The following is a 26,751-nucleotide window of genomic DNA, read 5'->3' on the forward strand; positions in this document are numbered from 1 at the left end:
GTACTGGCATCTATCTCCAAAAACCTCTATCCAAGGACCTTGTCTCCGTAAGTGCTTCCCAGGCATCTCAATCTCATATGCTGAGGACCCAGAGACACTTCTGATGGCTGAGTCCAGGAAGTCATTGAAAGGCTTGATCTGGGACAATCGCAAATGGATGAGAGGTTGTCCACACCAAAGTAGTGTCAAGATCAAAACCTGAAGTGGCTCATACTTAGTGCACTTTGACATACGTACTTTATTGCAACAAGGATGGTCATCTTCCTGTGGAATGGCTACACTGTCTGAGGTTTGGAGACCTGGAAATACCCAGATCTCACTGGGTGGGTACTCTGTCATAATGTAGTAACTAATAACTTCACACTGTGGAACAAAAGCATTTCTTGTGAAGAAAAAGCAAGAACAAACCAAAGCCATATTCTTTGAATAACATCACACAAAGTTAAATATTTAACTTTTAATGAATCAAATTACATGAAACTGTCAAACTTGTCATATTTCTTTTTATCATTATTATTTTTAGCCAAAACAATTGCAATAAGGCTTTTGAAGAAGTTGTCAGTCGGTGAAGGTTTTGTTATTGCTGCTCACAAATTAATAGAACACTGGTCGATTCAATACTGCCCTCTACTGCTCATAAAATGTAAACGTTGCCTGAGGATTTACTTTTTTTAAAATTGTAATAAGGCCTTTGATCATGCAGGTTTGTTTCTTCAGAATCTGACATGTTTTCACAGTCGCACATATTTCTTAAAAAAATAAAATTATGGATAGAAACCAATTAAAGTGAACTTAAGTGTCAGTTTTTCTGACATATATAATTTGATTAAATGAATAGCAAGAGTATGAAAGTAAAAGCTACTGTTGTGCTATAATAATTTCTTTCAGTGTCCTTGTTTTCCTTTTAAAGGGGTCATATTATGCACATTTTCACTGAGCTAATGTCAGTCAACAGGTTGCTTAAAATTAATGTGTCTGTCCCTTAAGTGAAAAGGAACTTCTGCTTGCCACGCCTTAAATTGTGTCTCACAGAGCACGCAGGAGTCCAGATATGGACTTCAGTGACATATGAGACATGTTTAAAAAGTTGTTTTAGGCCCAATTTTTTCCTATATCAGTTTTATATTATTAAAATACGTAGATAGCGTGGTAGCAAAATCTGTGCTATTTTTTAAATGCACAAGTTCTGTGTAGATTGAGAATGTAGACAATTATGGAATTGGACTACATCAGAAGTCTGCTGCTGGACAAGACAACCAGAAGTACACAAAGCCGTTGGATGGATCTGATTTATGTATTTTTCATGCATTTCAACCCTGATCCTCATCCATCCTCAACCATTTAAGGGAAAGTCATTTAAGGTTTCCAAACAGCCTCGACATCAGTGTAGAGCTCAGAAGTGTGCAACACCCTTCGGGAAATTTGCTTCCAAAATCAGTTTTGAGACCACAAAAATCTTCTGAAACAGTCTCGAAATTTAAACTTTGGGAATCATGATGCACTTATGGAATTCTGGCACAATATGATCTGAACCCACTTCTATAAGTTTCCACTTTACCATAATGTGTAGAACATGCTCATGTTTAAGCATTTTTCACAGTATGACCCCTTTAATTCCCATTGTAAGCAAATCTTTGTTGGGCTTTAAACTAGAAATAACTTTTGTTTGCAGGAGGTGATTTTGAGAAAAGTATTTAATAAGTCCGACTGTGGGTTGGTTGCATCCACTGCCGGGCAGCTTATGACTGACAAATGTCTGTTGGACAGGCTTGTTTGCTTCAGATGGGCCGGACGTAGTTGGCGGGAAGCATCCCACGCTGCCCTGTGCGCTGATTGCAGCCGTACATCCATCCCTCGTCTATCGGTTGTACATCTAAGATCACGTCACCCTCCTGCAGGTTAACTTCATCAGCTTCTGCTGCCCTGTAGCTGTACAAGGCCTGGTAGCGTTTCTATAGAGGCGATACAGAGATAAGAGTTATCTGGTGGCACAACACACACACAAAATAATAACCATAAATACCTCCATCAAGACCACATATTACTTAAAACATCTTCTGGATGGAAAATATGTTCCAGATCAAATTTAAAATAAAATTCCTTGACAGTGCCAACATTACCTCCTTGGCAGAGGTAATAATAATAATTGGTAATTATTTTCATTATTATTTGAATTATTGTTATTATTAAGGAATAAAAAGGAACAAAAGAGACAAAAAAAATCAGCATCACAATTAAACGCAAGTACAGCAAATTTATATAAAGACTGTTTGCAAATTAAATATAAAAGATATTTTTTTCAATCGATGTCTGAGAAAAGTGTAAAGGTGTCTGTAATTGTACTGACCCCTCCACCAGGTGGCGCTGCAGCAGCAGGATGTGTGGGTGCAACCGGCTGCTTCATGAATCTTTCAGGGTTGGACGGTTGTTCGTCTGATGATACAAAGTTGTATCAATGTAAATATTTGTGTAATTAAGTGGCGTATTTTTAACGTGTGTGTGTGTGTGTGTGTGTGTATCTCACCTTGTCTGTTTTCAGGAGGAGGGGCATCACTTCGAATCTTGCTCTTCTCAAACTCTTCGTGGTATTTAACCTGCTCACACAGGCGTCAACACAGGGGTCAGAGCCACAGGGGGGCGCTATACACTATGTGAACACTAACTTAAATAGACCTATGGGAGAAGTAAAAACCTCCATTTTAGGAGGCGTTGGGGGAGATTATGTGGGATATTCAGCTATAAATTCAACAGTTTTAACAGGATGTCTATTCAATCCAGGATGATCCCTAAAAAACATTTCACAGAAAAAAAGATAAAATGCACATGTGAAACCTCATGCACTTGGAATTACTCCATAATCTCTTCACGCTTGCATTGTGAGATCCACACACACACACACACACACACTAAGGGGCACCATGGCAGATCTGAGATGGATCTGTACTAGCGCTCGGGAATAATCTGATTATATGCGCCTCTTTAAGTGAAATATGTGAGCGTTTTCATGACAAACATCCTCAAAGTCTCATTCTATGGCTACATCCGAACACTTGCACTATATAAAGAGCAAAAAGTAGTAGATCACAATCCAGAGGGTGTCCAAATAGTAGGCAGTTAGTCGTAGTTGAAAGGTATCCGGCTGATCTGCTCCCTTCATTGTGTGCGGATGGACTACGCTAGCTGGGGGTCGTGATACCAGAAGAAGAGAAACGTACTGGAGAAATTCAAAGTACATAGAGGACACACATGAAAACACAAGTGGCGCCCAATCGGCCATGGGATTGTACAAATATACATCGGGTAAGTAAGTCCCTTTGGCTACTCCCTTGTTTTCACTTGGGGTCACCACAGCAGATCCAAGGTGGATTCGCATGTTGAATTGGCAGGAGTTTTACACCGGATGCCCTTCGTGACGCAACTACACATGACATGGAGAAATGTGGCAGGGGTGGGGTTTGAACTGGGAACTGCCACACTGAAGCCAAGCACACAAACCACTTGGCCACCAACCTGCCCACAAAAGCACACGAGGAATTGTTTAAAACGTCTTCCTTTGCAATACCAAATTTTTGATAGGCACCTTTTGTTAACACCTGGGTCATAGGACAGGTAAGATGGCGGCGCTTTAGTACATCTGAATTGTGTTCCTGCTACGTACTATGGTAACGGCAGTAGGTTCCTTACCGATGTTAGTACATTCTGAGTATGTCTCTGTTTAATCTCTGTGTTGTGTTTGCCCCCTTGGGGTGTAATCTCAAGCTCTCCTGGATGGAAAATCGTTCCTCTAACATCCTCTGTCCTATTACGCCCATAGGCTCAACGGTCTGTTGCTCAAGCTTCTTTTGGCATTGGGGAGTGAGGTTTACTGACTTCAATGCAGAGCGACTCCTGCTGGCCCTGTCACATCTGCGTGTCAATACTTTCCCATTACAAGTAAAATTTTGGCCAAAATATGCAAGTTTTAGACAGAAGTCCATCTATGAAATCCTTTAAGACATATAGTTTGTGGGAGAGAGAAGGCACATTCAGACTTTATATCACTTCTGCTGCCCAGCTCTGAAGTATTTTTTTATTATCCAGTGCCATACAGTGCATCCAGAAAGTATTCACAACGCTGCACTTTTTCCACATTTTTTATGTCATAGCCTTATTCAAAACGTTTCCTCAAAATTTAACACACAATACCCCATAATGACAATGTGAAAAACACTCTTTTGAGAATTTTGCAAATTTATTAAAAAACCCACACGTTTATAAGTATTCACAGTCTTTGCCATGAAGTTCAACATTGAGCTCATGTGCATCCTGTTTCCACTGATCATCCTTGAGATGTTTCTAGAGTCCACCTGGAGTAAATTCAGTTGATTAGACATTATTTGGAAAGTGAAGGGTGAGGAAGGGTACAGAAACATTTCGCATGCTTTGAAGGTCCCAATGAGCACAATGGCCTTATCCGTAAATGGAAGAAGTTCGGATCCACCAGGACTCTTCCTAGAGCTGGCTGCCCGTCTAAACTGAGCATTCGGGGGAGAAGGGCCTTAGTCAGGGAGGTGACCAAGAACCCAATGGTCACTCTGCCAGAGCTCCAGCATTCCTCTGTGGAGAGAGGAGAACCTTCCAGAAGGACAACCATCTCTGCAGCAATCCACCAATCAGGCCTGTATGGTAGAGTAGCCAGACAGAAGTCACTCCTTAGTAAAGGGCACATGTCAGCCCGGCTGGAGTTTGGCAAAAGGCACCTGAAGGACTCTCAGATCTCACAATGTTCAGAGACATCCTGGATGAAAACCTGCTCCAAAGCGCTCTTGACCTCAGAATGGGGCAACAGCTAATCATTCAGCAGGACAATGACCTTAAGCACACAGCCAAGATATCAAAGGAGTGGCTTCAAGTCAATAAGGCTTTTGGAATAAGGCTGTAACATACCAAATGTGGAAAATTTGAAGCGCTGTGAATACTTTCTGGACCGTGTGTTAACGCTGAAAAGTTTGTTGCCAAAAATCCGCCCCCACCCACCCCAAAAAAAGACCTCAAACAAACCTGAATTCCGACTCTTAGAAACAACCTGTTCATGTGTCTGTTGTCATAAATGGAAAGGAGCCACTGTGAGCCACGCCCCATTTCCCTTCTGCGACATATGTCACAATCTTTACAGGCTTAAATTCTAAACAATTTCTGAATGTAGTCAACAAGTTGCCAGAGTTTGGGTATGTGTAACATGAAACCCCAAAATACAGGCGACAAAGCCAGGTTCAAACACATTTAGCATTATATGACCTCTTTAATATTATATGACACGCTACATGTCATTAAAAGGAAACATCAAATTGTAATTGCAGCAAACACTTTTTATTGTAATATTCAAGACGACACAAGGAAGAGATATTTTTTTTAAGTTAAATCCTTGAAGAATACAATCTCAGCTTTTAAGGGTGGGAAAGTGGATGTTCAGTGACGACGAGGACAAGACCCCCCCCCCCCCCCCCCCCCCCCCACGTGTCCTGTTGTCCTCAATAAATCTCAGGAGGAATAAACAGAAAGATGGACTGATGGGAAAACGATTGTGCAAGGACTGAAAGAAAAATACAAAAAAAGAATGAAAAAGTAAAAAAAAAAAAAAAATCTCATTGGACCCAAATTGCTAAATTTTGACATTTTGACCTGCAGTTTATCAGCATCATTCCTCTCAGTAAATTATGCATCGATCCCTGCGAGGATCAGAGTTTTCTGTCTCCTAAGTGAGTGTATTTTGGCTAAGTGAGGACATTTTTAACAGCTAGTCATGTCCCCAAACGTCTCCAAAAGGCAGATAAAGAGTTGAAACTCGGTTGTAGTGTTCGGGATCGAACTGGGTTCAGTTGAAGGTCAGGGTCGGGGTCGGGGATGTTACTGGGTGAGGGGGAGAAGGAACGCGTTATTTCAACGCGAGTCCTCACAAGGCCAGAGGAAGCAGTGTTTGTGTGACTTTGTGTCCACAGCTGAGAAACTTTGACCATATAGGGCAGCTGCTGCTCTGTGGACGGAGGAGAAATGTCTGAAATGTGTGTGTGTGTGTGTGTGTGTGTGTGTGTGTGTGCCTCTGACTTCCTTCACTGCTGTCGGATTGCGTCTCAGCAGTTCTGTCTGCACGTTTTAGCTTCACAAATCTGTCATCGTGTTCTGAAGTGGCTCCTGTTTTGTCTCATCAAAGCAAAATGGATCATTTTAAAATAGAACTTAAATGTGTCTTGTGGGTTTTTTTGCCACTTGTGCAATGAAGAAAAAGAAAAAAGACGACACGGTGGGACCCTGACCCACTACATCATCGCGTCCTCTCCTCAGCAGATTTTTGGATGAGCTGTACAACCTTGACAGATGGATCATCAAAACAACTTCCCACCTTCATTATGTTTAAATAGTCAACTGTGATCATTTTTTTTTTTTACATTCTATCAAGTTTGTCTCTTCACTGGAATTAATTTTAGTTAGCTTTAGTGTCAAGACAATATTTTGGTCATTTTGAGGGAAAAATGTTCAATTTGATCAAATAAAACTTGGGGTCCTTGAATAATTTAATTTGCTCTTCAGTCACACTTGTTACTGAGATTCACTGAGGAGCTCATTTGGGCCAAAGGTCAAAACAGATGTTTAAGGTCATTTTCAGATTAAATGTTCCGATGTATCAAAACAACCTTTTAAGGTCACTTTCAGGAAAAAAAACAAATTACTTGGATTAAATACAAACATGAGGTCTCTTGCAAATTTATCACAAAAATCTGCTCTTTCACTTCAGCAATGGGGCAATCAGGTCAAAGGTCAAAACTATAATTTCCAGTCACTTTTAGAAAAGGAAAAACCAGCTCATTGGCTTGAACACAAATCAGAGCTCCTTTTGTAATTTGAGCTCAAATTTTGCTCTTTCACCTCAGTGTTTGCTTCCACACAGGGTGGATTTCACTGGGGGTCATAGGTCAACATAGGTTTTTTTTCCAGTCATTTTCAGGAAAATGTTCAGTTGAAGCAAACAGAAGGTTGAGATTGACGATTAATCGAATTAATCTGAAATTCTGCTATTGAGGCTCTGTTGGTAATGTACAGTGCATCTGGAAAGTATTCCCAGCGCTTCACTTGTTATGTTACAGCATTATTCTAAAATGGGTGAAATAATTTTTTCCTAAAATTCTATACACAATACCCCATAAGGACAATGTGAAAAAGTTTATATATATATATATATATATATATATATATATATATATATATATATATATATATATATATATATATATATATATATATATATGTATACTCAACAAAAATATAAATGCAACACTTTTGGTTTTGCTCCCATTTTGTATGAGATGAACTCAAAGATCTAAAACGTTTTCCACATACACAATATCACCATTTCCCTCAAATATTGTTCACAACCAGTCTAAATCTGTGATAGTGAGCACTTCTCCTTTGCTGAGATAATCCATCCCACCTCACAGGTGTGCCATATCAAGATGCTGATTAGGCCTTTTATTGTGGACAGTCTAAGGCACACCTGTGCACTAATCATGGTGTCTAATCAGCATCTTGGTATGGCACACCTGTGAGGTGGGATGGATTATCTCAGCAAAGGAGAAGTGCTCACTAACACAGAGTTAGACTGGTTTGTGAACAATATTTGAGGGAAATGGTGATATTGTGTATGTGGAAAAAGTTTTAGATCTTTGAGTTCATCTCATACAAAATGGGAGCAAAACCAAAAGTGTTGTGTTTATATTTTTGTTGAGTGTATATATATATATATATATATATATATATATATATATATATATATATATATATATATATTATATATATATATATATCAATCAATCAATCAATCAATTTTTTTATATAGCGCCAAATCACAACAAACAGTTGCCCCAAGGCGCTTTAATATATATATATATATATATATATATATATATATATATATATATATATATATATATATATATATATAACCTACAAAATCACATCTACATAAGTATTCACTGCCTTTGCCCAGAAGCTCAAAATTAAGCTCAGGTGCATCCTGTTTCCTGCTCAGAAAGTACTGAGCAAAGGGTGTGAATACTTATGTACATGTGTCTTTTTTAATACATTTGCAAAAAATTTCAACAACCACCAAAAAAGTTTTTATGTTGTCATTATGGGGTGTTGTAAGTAGAATTGTGAGGGGAAAATTAATTTACTCTATTTTGTAATAAGGCTGTAACATAACAAAATGTGGAAAAAGTCAAAGTGAAGTGCTGTGAATATGTTCCAAATGCACTGTAATCTTACTTTAATGGACAACTGTTTTTGACCATTTCCATGGTAACGTAGTTTCTCAGTGTTTCATTACAGTTTATAGAAACTTGTATCTTGCAAATAATTTGACAACAAAATTAAGACAATCAGCTGAGACATGACATAATGTCCACAGTGGGCAAGGGTGGAACATAGTGCACTACAGGCCTATGAGTTAGTCAGTTCAGTGCGATTCATTATTTGAGATGTTTTAGAGAGTTGCTGAGTTTCCCAGCAGAATCAAACTCACATTACTGATCTGGTCTTGTGTCTTCTTCAGTCTTTGCATTTCTGGAGTGTCGGCCACCACGCTGAAGCCTTTCCCTTTGCTCTTTTCAAACTCCTCCTTGTAAAGTGCCTGCAAATTGACACTTTGTCAAAACATTAAAGCACTAACCTCCTGGTATTTGAAGACGCAACAGCAGAGAAACAGTTTTATTCAATAAGATCTGGGATTCATCGTGCTAGATCTCAGTTTAGCTGAAAGCACAGAAATCCGCGGCTGGTGTTTATGTGATGATGCTGCTTTCAGGGCACAATAAAGTGAGATCATAATGCAAACAAAACAACATCATAGCTGAGGTTTCCCAGGGGCGGATGTAGCTTCAGGTGGGGGGTGGAGGTGGGGGGCAGGGATTGTGATTTGGTTGAATGTGCCAAAGAAAATGTTTAAAAATCTATTGCTGTTTACAAGCATTTTAAGGCAATTCGGAAATACTGACTCATTGATTTTAATACACAATTTCTATGATGTTCTGGAAATCTTCTAATTCTACATGCAGCAGTGTTCATCAATAACCTTTTGTTTATGCAAGACTTTTCCCATATTTTATCACATCTTTGGACAGCGCCCCCACCCCACCAAACATATACACCACTGCAAAGTCTTGTGGTCATTATGTTAATTCAGTCGCTGCCCTCTTTAAATGGCAATGGTAGTAATAGTCAGCCATCTTTTTACCATGGTAACCAAAGAGGAGACAGGTGTCAATGGATGCCTGGGGTCACAAAATGTGAAACATCCACACAGGTGCAACTACGGGTGGATTTTGGGTTTAAATCCCTGAATGATTCTCTGCCTAGTGATTTTTTTTTTTTTTTTTTAAATTTTGAGAAGGAAACAAAAACAAACACACAAAAAACATAACCATGAATGCAATGTTTCCCTAATAATATCTAGGATGTTTTAGGTACAAAGTTGGATAATCATAAAACAAATTATTACTACAATTATGCTAATTTTGGAGCACCTTCGAGGCATTTTGTTCATGCTGCAAAGTGCAAACTACTGATGCTGCTGCCTGGAAACATTTCTGACATCCTAATCATAATTTCCATGAGATGGCTCACGTGATGTTTTGTCATTCGACAACAGTAAAGCTGGTATAACCTAAACACAGCATCATATCAAAAGCACTTAGATTTAAACACACAAATATAAATTAAAACAGAAACTGCAGACAGACACACAGAACAGTTAGACAATGGATCCAGATAGAGATTCTCTAAAGTTTCAATTCGTCAAGATCGAATAAACTCAGTATTTATGGTAGTATTTGCATAATGCTAAATAATGAAATATGAAATGAATAATGATGAAATATGTGCATTTTCTTCAAAATGACCACAGAAAGGCCTTTGGATGTTATGTAGTTTACACATTTTCACGATTTTATGTTTTTGGAAAACTGTGTTCAAAGTCAAACTGTTTATTTGTTAGAAAATTTAGAAAATTAGAAATTGCTTATTTCCCCAAGACCCTGGCATGCACCCCCCCCCACACACACGTGAGTCATGGATTTACTATGAAGAAAATGTTGGTTGAGTTAGCGAGTCTGCAGAGACTTTTATGGTTATAAACAAAGAACAGAGCTGGTAGGTTGGGACGAGGGGAAATTTGATCATGATGTTATGTTGCATTCTCCTCTAAATGATGGTTTAAGATCAAACGGCAGCTTTTCTCACCAAGTTTGTGTGGAAAACTGATGTGAAAGTATGAAGAAGCCACAGTTATGTTTCATATCACTGAAAAATAACATTGTGACAATAAGCAATGAGCGCTGGACATTTTGCTGATGGATTTTGTTACATTCCATGTTTTATTAAGGTCATTTCATTTTATGCCACAAAGGAACAACATTCAACCACTTCAGTGGTTTCCCCAGAATTTTGTTTTCACTCAGGCCTGGTGGAGCTCACAAAAAAAAAAAAAAAATCCCCAGGGGGTTCTATAATACTGGAGGGGAAACACTGCACTTACATACAAAACAGCATCCCCAAAGATTACAGTTTACAAGCCCAAACTGTTGATTTATTTATTTTAAGGTCACCCCAGACAGGAAGTGATTCATTCCTCACTCAACATTGCTGGACACAAAAGCTGCACTTCTGGAGATGTTTTGGCTCAGTTCTCTCATCTTCACAATCTGGTATATAAATGTCTGTATTTCCTAAAAACTGAATGTGATACTTTTCTTAAGCCCCTTGATTTGAAGCTGAAAGTTGATGCCATAAGAACATCTTGTTTAATTCTCTTTCAACTCCATTGTGGTGATGTGCAGAAGCAAAAAATAAATAAATAAACCAGAGCCAGCGGAGATTTCTGACATCCGCCAATCCGGATCCGGATCACCTCCAAAATGTAATGGAGTCTTTCATGGCCTAATATCTATCTGTGGTGTAAATTTGGTGAGAATCTGTGAAGTAGTTTTGACCTAATCCTTCAAAGCCTATATAAAGTGAAATCTTGAGCCAGAATCTGGATCCAGATCACCTCCAAAATGTAATGGAGATTTCCACGACATAATATCTATCTGTGATGAAAATTTCTTCAAAATGTGTGCAGGAGTTTTGACAAAATCCTGCTAACAGACAGACAAATAAATAAATAAACGTCAATGATTTTATTATATCCTTGGCGGACGTAATAAAATCGGACCATTGTCCAAATACTTTTGGACCCAATGGAAGATTTACTCAAATCGGTTTTGCGCAATATGTAACTTGTAGATGTAAAGAACATGAGTGAATCCCTTTACGTTGTGTGACTTGTTGGACTTATCCCCTTGATTGGTTTAAATCGTTGACTTCAAATTCGGAGCTTAAAGACACCGAAGCTCGACAAGACGGTTTCTCACATCTGTCTTTGACCTATTTGACTTAATTTAAAATGTTTTCTAATAATAGCTTCGACCTTACTTTAATAAACTCAAACTATTCGAGGGCAGTCTTCTCACCCAAAGCACTGACACGGTTCCACGGGGTCAAAGAGCTCATTTAATTGATTAAATCCACTTTAGTCGGAGCGCAGACCCGAGAGGTGCGTCCTCACCTCCTGATGCCTCACAAAGCTGCGCAGGGACAGAATCGCTACAGATCGACAGCTTTGAGAACGACATCGGCGTGATCTCTGTGTCTGACCTGACTGTTGAGCAGGCTCTGCTGTTTGAGACGCAGATTCTCAGGGGTGTCAGTCACGATCGTGAACGAGCTTTTTGGGTAATGCCTGAAACAAAGAAAATAAATTAAATTATAAACATTTCTCTGTCACAAATCTGACTTTCTCTCTCAAAAATACCAATTCTGCTACTTCAATTCATTGTATAGAAGCTATTTTCTTGAGTGATCGAGTTCTACAATTGGTGATGTGACTTTTGTCAAACATTTTCAATGAGTTTTGTTCAACGTTATGGCAAAACATGTAGAAATATCCATTGATACAAAGGTGCATGGGGTGAATTTTGGGGTTAAACCCCAACTTAAGTATTCCAAACATAGTTTGGGCAGAAACAAGCTTGATCCAAAAAGCTTGCTTCAAAGAGTGTTTCTCTGTTTTAGAATGCGCCAAACACTGTAAACACAAAATGAAATAATTGCTTCAGAAAATGTTTTGAAGTGCTTGAAATCCCAAATAGAAAACTTAAATGAGAAAATATTCATTCCTTTCAGAAAATGATTTACAGTACAAATTTTCCAAATGAAACAGTCACTTCAGAAATTGTTTTACTTTTTGAAATGTGCTAAACGGCAAAAGAATTTTTTTGAATCACTATTTTAAAACGATGGAAACGCCAAATGAAACAGCTGCTTCAGAAATTATTCACTGTTTTGAAATGATAAGAGAACCAAAAGAAATAACTGCCTCACAAAATGGTTCAATATTTAAACATGCTTCAAGCACTAAATGAAATGTTTGTTTTCAAAGAGATTTAACTGTTTTGAAACACAAAAAAAGAAACAAAATAACTGCTTCTGAAAAAAACTCATTTCAAAACACCAAATGAAACAATTGTTTCAGAAAATGTTTACAGTGTCAAAATGCTCAAAACACCAAATGAAATAGCTGCTTTAGAAACTATTTACAGTGTCAAAATGCTCAAAAATCCAAATGAAACAATTGTTTTGTAACACCACATAAAATAGAGTAATTGCTTCTGAAAATGGTTAATTCTTTCAAAACTCTCAAAAAGCTAAAAGGATACAATTGTTATACAAAAAGTGTCAAACTGTGTGAAATCCTGAAAAACACAAAATGAAACAATGGTTTCAGAAGATTAAACTATTTTGAAACACATGAAACACCACTCAAAATATCTGCATCAGAAAATGGTTCTTTTTCAAAACTCTCAAAGTACCAAATGAAACAGTTGTTTTAGAAAATATTCACTGTGTCAAAATCCTCAAAACATCAAATGAAACAAATGTTTCAGATGACACTTAACTGTTATAAAGAGTAAAAACACCACACAAAATAACTTCTTCAGAAAATTGTTCATTCCTTCAAAGCACCAAATGAAACAATTGTTTTGAATATTTTCAAAATACTCAAAATGCCAAATGAATTAAGTGCCTCAGAAAATTAATCTCACCAACAAACTGTGCCCCCCCACCCCACTACCAAGCAGCCCACCTCCAATGCAACAAATTTCTGTGTACGTCCCTGCACTGAAGACCTTCTGCAGATTTGTTACTCTCAGCATCTCCTTCCACTCAACTTTTTTTTTTTTTTTTTTTTTTTTTGCGCCTTCACATTTTGAAATGAGCATTTAATCCTATAAATGCAAGAGAATCTTTTCCAAGACATTAAATGACACAAACCTTCTAAAAATAAGAACTTTTAATGCTAGAGGCAGTTACATGATGACTAATATCAGTGAATAACACCCATAATTATCAAATAAAACACTTAAAATAAGTTATTTCTAGATATATATGTTCAGAATCTGACTTTGAATAGATGACTTTGTGATTAAACCCTTGATGTCACTCCGTGCTGCTCCTCTGTGGGTGGTTCTAAAGGTTTTGTCGTTGGGATCCTTGGTGTGATGTAAACACTCACATAGTGCAGTACGGTTTCTTCTCAAAGCCTTTGTAGTTGTTCATGCTGAGGGCCATCTTGCAAACCTCACAGCTGAAACAACCTTTGTGCCAGTACTGTGTGCAGAAAGAGAAGGGGATCTCACACACACACACACACAAAATACAATATTATGTTCTCCCACTCCCACAGTCATTTATTTTCAGAATTTATTTCAAGAATCACAGCGCTGCAAAATAAGAAAAACATGTTGCATGCATTTACACGAAGCCTCACTGCAAATTCCTTTCTTTGCAGTGTTGTTCCATAAAAGGCAATTTGATGCCCCCCTAAAAATGTTCACGTGACCACCCATCAAAAATACACCTCTCCATCTGGTTTGCTGTGTGACCTTAGTGGTGCATAAACATCAGGACTATACGGTGTGTGCAGCACCTGCTGCAGCAATGCAGCACACAGTAAAACTATCAGATTACTGTTTTTAGTTTGTGCTCAGATTAAATTAATCTGCGTAGTCGCAGGAATTAATGCTATCTTGATCTGATTGTGTTACTGGAGGGGAAACATACTCATAATGGCAGCAGGAAACATATTTTTACATTCTGTGTGGGGGTATGCAACAGATTAAGGACACAGCCACAAAACAGATATTTTAATAAATGGACATAGAACAATATATATATTACACAATATAATAAATTTTTTGTCTTAAATGAGATACACAGCACTCATTAAAATCTTCAAAAAAGAAAACAGTTGGTGACATGACATGGCAGACTAAAGATTTTCTGTACCTCTAATATATGATTTTAAAAAAAGTTTTAAAGAGATTATATTGTGTGTCAGTGTTTTGTGTAGTTATAACTTTTGAACATCATGCAAAAGATCCTTAAAGTTTCACAATTTTATGAACATTCATTCAGAAATTCTACTGCTATAAGCAAAAATGATCTCTGAAACAGCTTGTTTTAGACTTCTGTGACATATGTCACAGAAGTCACAGCTGAATTAGTGAATTTTATTTCTCATTTAATGACTTATTTTAATGAAACAAAAATCACTAAAATTCCATTTTTGCACATTTTTCCAAACTGAGTGCTGTAGTTTAACCAACAGGACCCCTCTGATGTGTGCAGAAAATTGTGTCACTACACCGTATAACATTGACATGATTGAAAATGTAAACAATAAAACAAATGTAAACAAAAAAAAAGTTTTCACAATGACTTTTTTCCAAACTAGGCGCTGTAGTTTAACCAGCAGGACCCCACTGATGTGTGCAGTGAATTTGGTGAGGTGACACCACGCCTGAATTTATTGAATATTTTTTCCTGGTGTCTTGTTTTTGTAATTTGTAGACGGTCCCTACTCTTCTGTTTCTCTGCCGCCTGCTCGTTCAGATCAGTGTTATTTTTCCAGCTCAGAGGACGGCTCATATGGATACAAATAAGGTTGTATCTCGTTGTCTACCTTCCTGAGGTTAGAAACTAGTTTTGTTTGCTTTTCTACAACGTTTCTCTTATGATTATTGAGTCGTTTACCGGAGGGGAGGGTTTCTGTCCTCCATGAGTTTGACAGGTGGACCGTCCCAGTTAAACTCCTCACCTGACACTGTCCCCGGAGCAGGACACACCCAGCGGGGCCGGGTGCGTCACACCAGAAGCGAGAGCTGCACGGATCACCTCCCCACCTCACTGACTGTAGTGACCCCCGCCAATAAATAAATAAATAAATAAAATAATTTTTTGCGGTGATAGGGTTTGCAATTAAGATTTCCTGCAGTAATTGATCAGTAAACTGAAATGCAACTGATTCACGTTTTGGGGGTTAACATAGGATGCCGTACGATCACAGTGGTTTCTTACAGGATGCCGTATACTCATGGCGGTTTCTTATAGGATGCTGTAATTCACTGCAGTTTCTTATAGGACACCATAAGATCACGGTGGTTTTTTTTTATAGGATACCGTACAATCACAGTGGCTACTTATAGGATGCCGTCAGTTGTGTAAAGAATCACTGCGGTTTCTTATAGAATGCCATACGATCACGGTGGTTTCTTATAGGATGCTGTAATTCATCTCAGTTTATTATAGGATACCGTAAGATCACAATGGTTTCTTATAGGATACCGTAAGATTGTGGCAGTTTTTTATAGGCTGCCATACAAATCACGGTGGTTTCTTAGAGGATGCCGTATGAACATAGTGATTTCTTGTAGGATACCGTACAATCATGGTGGCTACTTATAGGATGCCGTGTATTCACGGAGGATGCCATACAAACACAGTGGTTTCTTATAGGATGTTGTAATTCACCGCAGTTTCTTATAAGATGTCATACAATCATGTTGGTTTCTTATAGGATGCTGTATGAAGTGATGGCATACAATAGTGTACTGTAAATTTTTCTATATTCCTTTTCTATACTATATTACTTTTAACATACTTTTCTATGTTAATCATAATATTGATACACAATAATATGACTGAATGGCTATCAAAAAATATTAGATATCAACAAATTATGTTAACCCTAAAGTTAATTTGTTGTTTTATTTAGTTCAAAAATGTATTCTTAAAGTGGGCTGTTGATCATATTTACACAACTGACTAAATGCCTATTAACAAAAATAATTTGTCATTCCTGACGATGACTATTAACTAAAAATATTAGATGTCAACAAATTCTGTTAAGCTTCTATTTACAGCCATGTAATGATGATTTTTTAAAACATATTGCTTAAAGGTGTCAAAAATCATAATTAATTTAGTTTGGGTGGAGCCCCTTGGGGTGAGGGGGGTTGTTTGTCTAAAAAGTCATGTGAAAGGTGCTATGAATTTTTTAAGGCAGGCAGTGCCCTGTATTAGTTTAGTGAAAAGGTGTATAATATGACACCTTTTAAGGACAGTTAATTTGTTCATCCAATTACAAAAACGTTGACTTAAAAATGCAAAGTAAAGCAAAACTTTGGAATTTAATGAGTAAAAATATATCCTCATAAAAGTCCTATTACTATCATCACAGCAAGTAAAATTTGAATAGTAGTTCAATCAATTAATCAATACAAAATATAATTTGGAATAATAGAATATATACATAAAATGTATTACCAACATCAAGAACAGGATGTTTAATTTCACGGTGATCCTCGAAATAATAATAATAATAATAATAAAGATAAGATAAAACTTTATTGATCTCACAGAGGAGAAATTCACACAATTGTTTTAATGATTGGTTTTATTGCCTTACCTTATCGAGGCAATTTATTTTTTCCGTGGGGTAAACTGGTTTGTTGCATCTTCCACAAGGCGGATTCATGCTGCAGTGATTGTTCACGCCACAAAACCACAAAGATCGAGGAGAAAGTTGAAGTCTGCTGAGCAGATCAGAGGAGGAGGCGGGGCCAAGAACAAATGACGGGCTTTCATGATGCGTTCAAAGTCGTCGGATTTTTAAAAGTTTGTGCGAGAACTTCTTTCTGCCGGTGTCGCATCGTTTTCCTCCGTAAAACAAGAGGAGGTGAGATTTAAGTTTAGTGTCCCCCACAGACTTAATCTTATGGGTCATTTTACTACCCTGTGTCATACCAGCGTCACTTTGGCTCACTTTAGTGGGTGTTCTGTGGAGACAGTTGTTGCTCATATTACACACTTTTTCAGCAAACTAATGTCGGTCACGAGGTGTCCTGAAAACAGAGATTAAAGTTTGGAGTCAAAACTCGTACGTGTTTAACACAGTATGGGACGATGGAAACATCTGGAAAGTCGGACCAAATTGGAATTCTGCTGCTGCTCAAAATATCCATAAGGGCATAAAGCCATTGCCAAATTCTTATAGAGCCCCATTTCAAATCCAGAAGCATGCAGCACCCTTCCGGAAGTGGCGGCTGGAGTGGAAAGTTTTGATTTTCACCTCCCTACTAGGTAGAACACATAGACACTGAAGTTTTGCATCTTTAACAAAATGTGGCGGATGAAGTATGACGCAACGGTGCCCTTCTGTGACGTGTGTTACAGTTTTAAAATGACACGTTTCAGATCTGAAATATTCATATAGTATTTTGGCGGGGTTTGGGGCACTGACGCAGGACTTTAAGGATATTTAACATAAAATCCTGAGCATATTTATTTGCAAATAATAATGCAAATAAGCAGTAGTTTTGCACAATATGTCATGACTAAGCGGAAACATTTCACAAATAAATAAATAAATAAATAGGTAAATTAAACGTTTTATACATATAAGTCATAAAAACGCGTGTTTCTGTTGAGACCTGGAAGGCAACATCTCATGCTTATTTATTTTTTATTTTTTTTGTGACTAGACACCCCAAATTACTACAAATTACACAACATAAACATGCGGGGCTACCCTTACAATAATCTCAGGGCACTGTAATAATAATTTAGAGACGAGAATAGGTCAAGATGATTTAGGAAAGTACAAATAATTATTCAAGCAACACTTCAAATATCTCGTTATCCAACAATTTTCGTCTCGTTAGCTCCCCCTGTCAGACAGTGAGTGTCATTACAATTACATCAGCCATTTAAAAAAACGTTTAAATGAAACGTCAGCCCAGACAATAATGCGGTAAAGACGGTCTACAGACGTCTTTTAGTCCATTCCAATACTAAAAGCGTATTAATAATAATAAAATAACGCTTAAAATAAAGATGTAACCGTTAAATACTGTTTTTTCTCACTTTTGTTATCGTTGGGGGTATAGCTCAGTGGTAGAGCATTTGACTGCAGATCAAGAGGTCCCCGGTTCAAATCCGGGTGCCCCCTCTTTTCGTTGTGTCAAGTATTTTGTTGCACAAAACAAAAACCTAAGTAAATAAACCATTATGTATAAAATGAGGTTTTATACATAATAGACAAAAAAATTATACATACTTAGTTTGGCATCGAATATTTGTGTTAATAGTCATTTATGATTTTATGGTTTGGCTAATTATTGCACTGAGATATTGCGATTAACTGACCATTTTTAAAAAGCGGTATGAAATCATAAAGTAGTTAGCAATATAAATTATTTTTTTAGGTTGGATAACATGCATTCACCGGTACAATCAGCACACGTGCTCTATTTATTTTTAATAACTGGACCAAGATAAACATTAAAAGACAAAATTTGTCTTTTAACTCAAACAAACTTCAATACCCAACAGCCCAGTGATTATTTTTGCACATTTCACATTATTTAAACAATAAAAAAACATCGTTACATTGCTGTAAATAGAAGCTAATTTGCTGACATCTGATATTTTTAGTTAATAGCCACTGTCAGGAATGACAAATTATTTTGTGTAAATACAATTATTTTCTGACTACTTTAAACATAAAAAGTGAACTAAATAATTCTTTACTAAATGGGTGTTTAACTTAATTTTTTTGACAACTAATATTTTTGTTAACAGGCATTTAGTCAGTAATGACCACGTTTTGTGTAAATATTGTGATTAACTGGTCACATTATGAATACATTTTTTAACTAAATAAAACATAACTAATTAACTTTTGGGTTAGGGTTGAATTGAATTTATTCGACACCCATGCATAACAGAAATTCACTCATGTACAAACAACCAAACTCGTACCGGAAAGGCAAAGGTGAAAAGAAATATAAGAACATAAACAATGAAATTGTTGATATCTAATATTTTGTTAATAGCCATTCAGCCATATTATTGTGTCTAAATATTAACATAGAAAAGTGTGTTTAAAGTAGCACAGTATAGAAAAGAACACCAGTGCCTTAACTAGAAGGTTAACATAATTTTTCAACTGCCTTTTGCTGATAAGCTTTTAGTCAGTTATGAGAAAGTCTTTTGTCTAAATATTCAAAAGTGATACTTTGAATAAGATGCATTACACTGAGTTACGCCCACGTCACCAATCGTAAAATACACAACAAAACGGAACTAGAAAAATAACTATTAAATGAAATAAGATTAAAAGTATTGTAAACACAAAAACTCACCTTTGTGTTGCATTGCTTCACCTTAGGGAGAATTGGCATCTTTTGTCTGCTCATACAGGTTGGCACTAATCCATTAACTTGCAAAAAGGCTTTTATTGGCATTTGCTTGCTTGATATCATAGCACCTAGTGGAGTCCAGTTGAAACGGATGGACAGGTGCCTTTCTGATTGTTTATCATGTTTGTACTACAACACGCCCATGCCTAATTAACATGGTAAATCAAACCCATTTGCACCCAGTAGCTGGCTTTGGGCAAATATTTCCCAACACTTAAATAGCAATGTGTTAGAGTGGACACGCCACCAAATGGACCAAAGAATTGTGGGACTTTGAGGATGTTTAACTGAAAGCCCATTTATATTTACCTGATAAAAGTATATAAAAACCAGGGTTTGACCAATGTAGCTTCTTTAAGACACTTTTTTGGACAGGAAATTATGTCACTCACAAATACAGAAAATAATATCAAAACTCACCACCAGTTTTTATTAGAAGACATTCAAACAGAAGGATTCAATGAAAACCCTGTAATATTGTGTCTAAAATTCATTCAAACAATATTTCTTTAGAGCAGTTCAAGACGAACATTATATTCACGTAGTATATAGCTGTATACCTGTTGAAGTAAAGTCCATGTAGACATAGCATTTTATAAATCAATCATTACTCATGTAGAGGCTTCATAAAATAAAAATGACTCCATAAACAGAACAAAAACACAGTTAAACTGAGCTATACATTGGTTTGCAGTATGAAGGCTAGTTTATTTCATTCCCTGACGTCCCTTTGCGTGGGTGAGTTTTCTACAGTTACACATTTTTCTCTGTCAGACCTTACCAATCTTCATCACTTGGATAATATGGCAACCTTGACATACAGAAAGCTGGCAAAAGCAGTAAACACTGTCCAGCCAAGGCTACTGGCCTGATTGCTCATGTCCATCTACTTGCAATGCCTGTATATTCCTCCAGATGGCGACCTTTCTCCCTCTGACTGTGTCGTAGAAGTTCAAGCTTCTTAGCAGCACTGCTCAGCTTCTATGAAACCTTCTTTTTCATGACTTCCAAGTTCAACCTCGGCGTAACTCATGTGACAGCCCTGGTTGCGGAACTTCATAGATGGCCAGTAGTTTGGGGTGCGCCGCTGAGAATGACAGATATTTTATTGCCATTTGATACAAACTAAAGCTCAAACATTAAACTAACTGGTTATGTATGGTGAGTGTGTTGTTTTTCCTCACCTGCATGAGGTAGAATGGTGGAGCAACCGTGGGGTGCGTGTTGATGTAGTAGACAGCAAGTAAGGTCAGCACGACAAGTAGAACTAGGACAGCTACTACACCTGCTATGATGGCTGTGTTCTCTGTTATTCCCCGATGGTTTGGAGGGTTCGTCTCTAAATCTTGGAGAGGGGGAAATACAGAGCTAAATCAATTCTGGATTTAAAGAAGACAAACAAACAAACAGCCAATTTATAACTGAAGTTGCTGAAATCTAATTGCTGCATTCACATGTTAACTATAAGCACATGGTGGGAAACTGCATTTTCTATTGTTTCAGTTAGAGCAGTGGTTTTCAAACTGTGGAGGTGATTGTCTGCAGACTGTTGTCGTACCAAGAGTGCGACTGGCCACACATTTTCTAAGTGCCATGCAAGCCGTGTTAGATGTTCGTGCGTGTCACCTAGAATTTGGCCGACACCTGCCGTGAGAGGGTGCGGTGGGTTCGCACAGCGCGCACTTTGTCTTTCAAGCACTTGTGTGTGCAAATACTTGTAGCAACAGGTGTATGAGGCGTTGGAGGCAGGGACGACATTACACAGTTTACACACGATTCCAGCGTCATGAGCACTAAGTGTACACTTTGTCCAAACTTACTGGTAGTTTAATTTGGAAATGAAAGTTGAAATTGCAAGGTCATGCAACTTCAACTATACCTTCTATTCAGTTTAATTCAGTTTATTTATATAATCACCAAATCACATCAAAACTGCATCAAGGTGCTTCAAATGGGTAAGGTCTAACCTTACCAACCCCCCTAGGCGACAGTGGTAAGGAAAAGCTCACTCTGGCCTTTTTGAGGAAGTGAAAGTTGAACTAGTCCCTTTGATTCACCACATATTGTCAAGATTTAACTTGATCTGCAGTGCACAGCTGTTAGATTATGTCTGTGATTCAACAATGTGTAAACAACAACCATTTCTCAAACACTTAACCCAAGGCAGCCATTTTTCTTCTCATTCCTGCCCATTTTCTTTTTTGAGCTGATAACTTACAAACCCAAGTACAATCAACAAGTACAAGTCTCAGATAGTCAACACAATGAACTGCTCAAAGTTTAAATTTCTAAAAAAATACAGTGGAGTTGAAAGTCCAAAACTTGTCAAAGGTCTTAGAGTCAAAGGGAATAAGTAAGTGGACTTAGTGTAATAACTTGTGGATCTACCTACTTAATTTTGTTTTTTCAAATATATCAACAGGAGAGGGGGAAAATAGCAGTTTCTTCTTTTTTGGGGGGTGATTTTCTAAATGGCTTTGCTGTAAAACTGTACAAATTGTGGTCTTCTTGCGCAGTCATCACAACAGAATGAGTTAACCAAGTATTCCTGAGCCCACGTGTCCACGTGAAAGTTAAAGATAGGGCTAGGTGTCAATTAAATGCCATTTAAATGCATTTAAGAAGCATTTACTCCCATATTAACCCTCAAGCAACTGAGGGGGCTCATTTATGACCCTGGGCATATATTTTTGTGCACTATTTTTCAAATTTTAATTGGAAAAAAGTTCAATCTATCTGTCCTGCATTTGTTCATAGAATTTTGCAAGGATCGACCAATCCACGTGGCAAGTATAATCCAAAATTGTGGGGATCACTTATGACCCCAGGAAGATCTATGAGATTTTCAACATTATAGCTTCAGATGGTATTGTAATTTGCCAACTCTAATCATTATAGTTTACTGTTTTGCAAGGAAGCGTGGCCAACAGACCTAGAATAGCAAGATTTACAGCTGCATAAGCATTGAGACTGATTCTTGATGCCCAGAGTGAGGATGAAAAGGATAATGGACAAATATATTAGAGAGTGAAGTAAATACGAAGAACCCTAAAACAATTATTTATATAGAAGTATTCCAATATAAAGTCAGTGGGGTCATAAATAACCCCACTCGGTCATATTAGTCGCTAAAATAGATTGGTTGCTTGAAGGTTATGCTTTGTAGTAATGCCAAGGAACCATCACAGAGCTTCACCACTGTACCGCAAATGAGATCCGAACCCATCTATCGGTGGTCTGGGCAGTTCGTTAAGCGAAATAACCTCCTTACCATCAGTGACAGGCTGGTGTTCGAGTGCTACCGCCGAAGAAGTCATAGGGACAGTTGGGGTGTGGTTAAAGGAGCTTGTAGACCCTTCAGTTCCCCCTGGATTGTAGTCCTCACATGTACCTTTTGCCTAAGTAAGCGCAAACAAATGTCTCAAGGAATGTACGTGCTGTTAACAGCTGATATAGGAGTACCTCACCTCTTCAGGGCAGTTATAATCAAGCCACTCTTGCCTATGCCGGTCAATTCCATCAGAGCATCTGAAAACAGGGACAAAATGAGCAGATCCAGATTCCCTATGTGTCTTCAGAAGATAAATACAGTCGGGGAGAGGTTTCATAAAGCAGTCTAATCTTTTATTCTACTAAATTTACGTAGTCGACTAAGTCATCCAACATTAGCCGTCTAATATCTGTTTCAAATGCCGTCAATGATTTTCACAGGCATAAGTGCCATCACCGGTGCCGTTGTCAAGAAATGCCTCCAATGCACAAGAGTTTTGTTTCCTTCCAGGTTGGTCATCTGTTACAAACTTGGCAGAGTCCGCTGCACCAGGGGAGAAGTGCTCCAGGCGCCAGCATCCATAAACATCTCCAATAGATTATTCCAGTCCCAGGAACACCCGCTCCCACTGCAAGGCTCTCCTTCCTTTCTACTCCATCAATTGGTCGTACATAATAGCCACCATTTTTGAGGTAAGACACTGAAGTCCCTGGACTTTTTGTCTGAGGAAATCTCTGTTGTTAAAATGCAGCAGAAATCCATTATGGAGCTGGTGGAAGAAGTGAAGGCTCTCCGGATCCAGAATGCCGAGAAAGACCGGCGTCTGGTGTACCTGGAGAACCGTGTTGCGGAGTTGGAACAGTACACAAGGATGAATGACGTTATTATTACAGGAATTCATATTAAACCTCGATCCTACGCACGGGCGGTGTCAGAAGACAGCGGAGGGGAGGCCAGTGAGCAGGAGGCCAGCTCAGTGGAACAACAGGTGGCTGACTTCCTGCAATCTAAAGGTATTCAAATGGACTGTAATAACATTGAAGCGTGCCACCCCCTGCCCAGGAGAGAGGATGGAGACAAGCGAGCAGTTATAATGAGGTTTGTCAATAGAAAACATAAAATGGCATTGTTAAAACAGAGACGGAAACTCAAAGGAACAAACGTATTCATCAATGAACATCTGACCAAAAGAAACGCAGACATCGCCAGGAAAGCTGGTTTCGTAAAAAAGCAGGGAAAAATTCAACAGACATGGACATCCAACTGCAAAACATTTATCAAATTGAACGGAACACCAGAACAAGCGAAGGTTATGGTAATCAGGAACATCGAGGATCTGGACAAATACGACCAATAAGGTATGAGGATACAAAGACATCACAACACCATGACACAGACCAGAGGAACCTATTCATCTACTACATCATCTACATCTGGAGACAAGAAGGATATAACTCAAAGGATTGCTGATCATGGAAAAGTAGAACTGAGAACATTTAAATACACAGACCACAATGTACTGGACTTGGAGCACGATATAGACCCGGACAATAATTTCTTCTCAAATATCAATGACAGTTGTTGCTATTATACAGATGAACAGTTAATCGGATCATTAAAACGGATAACAAATTATCAATAATCCATTTCAACAGCAGAAGTCTATATGCAAACTTTAACAACATTAAAGAATATTTAAGTCAATTTAAAAAAATATTTAACATAATTGCTATATCAGAAACATGGATCAATGAAGATAAAGGAATGGATTTTGAACTGGATGGATATGAATTTAATTGTGTAAACAGAAAGAATAAGAGTGGAGGAGGAGTGGCTGTGTATGTGGATAAGAACATGGATTATAAAATAGTAGACAATATGACAACTGTGATTGATAACTTATTAGAATGTATAACTATTGAAATATGTGAAGAAAAAAGCAAAAATGTATTAGTCAGCTGTATATATAGAGCACCAGGATCTAGTATTGAAACATTCACTGACTGTATGGAAAAAATGTTCTCAAAAACTAATCAAAAAACTGTGTTCATTTGTGGTGACTTAAATATTGATCTGCTCAATCCAAATATGCATAAAATAACAAAGGAATTTATCAATATAATGTACAGTATGAGTTTATATCCAAAAATCACCAGGCCAAGCAGAATTACATCCCATAGTGCTACCTTAATTGATAATATATTCAGCAATGATATTGAGAATAACACTGTGAGTGGATTATTAATCAATGACATTAGTGATCATCTACCAGTTTTCATCGTTTATAATAGAAACCATCGGCGGAATCAGCCAGAGGAGAAAATAAAATACAGGCGAGTGCGGACAGAGGAAAACATGAACACACTAAAGAAGGATTTACAGGAGCAAAACTGGGAAAAGGTATACAGTGAAAGTGATGTTGATAGTGCATATGAAACTTTTTTACAAATATTTACATCATTATATGATAAAAATTGTCCAATTAAACAAGACTACAGAAAACAAAAAATCCAAGCTCGACCATGGATGACGAAAGGGTTACGAAATGCATGTAATAAGAAAAATACACTGTATAGAGAATTCATAAAACTAAAGACTAAAGAGGCAGAAAATAGATGTAAGAAATACAAAATAGATTAACTAATATTATACGGGTATGTAGGAAGGAATATTATAGTAACATATTATATAATAACAAAAACAACATTAAAGGAATATGGGATATATTAAATAGCATTATCAAAAATGGTAATAAAAAACAGAGTTACTCTCAGTATTTCATTGATAATAATATCAAGAAGGAAAATAAGGATGAGGTAGTCAACGGTTTTAATAATTTTTTTGTAAATATTGGACCAAGCTTGGCAGAAAAAATTCCCAATTCCCAACCTGAGGATTGGGATAATAATCTCATAGAAAGAAATCCCTGTTCAATGTTCCTCACAGCAGTGGATGGAAAAGAAATGATAGACATTGTGAATAATTGTAAATATAAAACATCTACCGATTTAAATGAAATTGATATGGTGGTGGTAAAACAGGTCATTGAATGGATTGTAGAACCATTAACATACATCTGTAACTTATCATTTCAAACCGGTAAATTTCCCAATCAAATGAAAATAGCTAAGGTTGTGCCGCTGTATAAGACTGGGGATAGACACCACTTCACAAATTATAGACCTGTTTCTTTGCTTCCACAATTTTCCAAATTATTAGAAAAGTTATTCAATAATGGATTAGACAAATTCATAAATAAACATAAATTACTTACTGATAGTCAATATGGATTCAGAGCACATAGTTCAACATCATTTGCATTAATAGAATCAGTTGAGGAGATTACAAACGCCATAGACCACAAATTACATTCAGTTGGAATATTTATAGACCTTAAAAAGGCTTTTGATACAATCAATCATGACATATTAATCAGTAAACTTGAACAGTATGGGATTAGGGGGTTGGTGTTGCACTGGGTGAGAAGCTACTTAAGTAACAGAAAACAGTTTGTGAAGTTGGGGGAATATATATCATGCTTGGACAATGCTTGTGGCGTCCCACAGGGGTCAGTATTGGGTCCAAAACTGTTTCTAATTTATATAAATGATATTGTCAATGTTTCCAAAATATTAAAATTAGTATTATTTGCAGATGACACGAGCATTTTTTGTTCAGGGGGGGATTTGCAGGAGTTACTGAGGAGGATCAGTATAGAAATGGGAAAATTGAAAATATGGTTTGACAGAAACAAATTATCATTAAACTTAAGTAAAACAAAATACATGTTATTTGGCTATTGTAATACAG

The 26,751-nt window shown here is 37.3% G+C and overlaps 2 protein-coding genes and 1 non-coding gene across 7 annotated transcripts in view; 1 reads left to right on the forward strand and 2 right to left on the reverse strand.

Moving 5' to 3' along the window:
* Positions 1-674: 674 nt before the first annotated feature.
* LOC117531611 (LIM and SH3 domain protein 1-like) lies at positions 675-17,029 on the reverse strand. 4 transcript variants are annotated; one of them, XM_034194754.1, is made up of 7 exons: positions 16,877-17,029; positions 13,643-13,737; positions 11,725-11,809; positions 8,555-8,662; positions 2,525-2,594; positions 2,348-2,433; positions 675-1,952 (listed from the first exon to the last, which is right to left on the reverse strand). In XM_034194754.1, exons 1-7 carry the CDS (start codon positions 16,943-16,945, stop codon positions 1,779-1,781), a joined length of 687 nt encoding a protein of 228 aa, XP_034050645.1. In that variant the 5' UTR covers positions 16,946-17,029; the 3' UTR covers positions 675-1,778. The 4 variants fall into 4 exon arrangements, with proteins under 4 accessions (XP_034050645.1, XP_034050644.1, XP_034050642.1 ...); XM_034194753.1 differs by having other exon boundaries at positions 2,348-2,436; XM_034194751.1 differs by having other exon boundaries at positions 2,348-2,436; positions 13,643-13,761; positions 16,877-17,018.
* Positions 17,030-18,346: 1,317 nt separating this feature from the next.
* Positions 18,347-18,418, forward strand: trnac-gca. The gene has a single exon. It is a non-coding gene; the product is annotated as a tRNA-Cys (tRNA).
* A 1,661-nt stretch (positions 18,419-20,079) lies between these two features.
* LOC117531150 (plexin domain-containing protein 1-like) overlaps positions 20,080-26,751 on the reverse strand; it is a 35,473-nt gene continuing 28,801 nt past the window's right edge. For both annotated transcript variants that reach the window (XM_034194190.1, XM_034194191.1), the window contains exons 10-13: positions 23,138-23,198; positions 22,942-23,068; positions 20,855-21,015; positions 20,080-20,757 (exon numbers count right to left, since the gene is read on the reverse strand). In XM_034194190.1, coding sequence (XP_034050081.1) covers positions 20,632-20,757; positions 20,855-21,015; positions 22,942-23,068; positions 23,138-23,198 — 475 coding nt within the window. In that variant the 3' untranslated portion in view covers positions 20,080-20,631. The remainder of the gene's footprint in view (positions 20,758-20,854; positions 21,016-22,941; positions 23,069-23,137; positions 23,199-26,751) is intronic.

Source organism: Thalassophryne amazonica, chromosome 18, assembly GCF_902500255.1.
Source record: "Thalassophryne amazonica chromosome 18, fThaAma1.1, whole genome shotgun sequence".
NCBI lineage: Eukaryota > Metazoa > Chordata > Actinopteri > Batrachoidiformes > Batrachoididae > Thalassophryne > Thalassophryne amazonica.

Coding starts and splice junctions, on each gene's coding strand:
- LOC117531611 (XM_034194751.1), bottom strand. CDS start 16,945: ATGAATCCGCCTTGTGGAAGATGCAACAAACCAGTTTACCCCACGGAA. Junction 11,810..13,642: donor AAGAAACCGTACTGCACTAT/GTGAGTGTTTAC, acceptor TCTTTGTTTCAG/GCATTACCCAAAAAGCTCGT. Junction 8,663..11,724: donor AGAGCCTGCTCAACAGTCAG/GTCAGACACAGA, acceptor GTCAATTTGCAG/GCACTTTACAAGGAGGAGTT.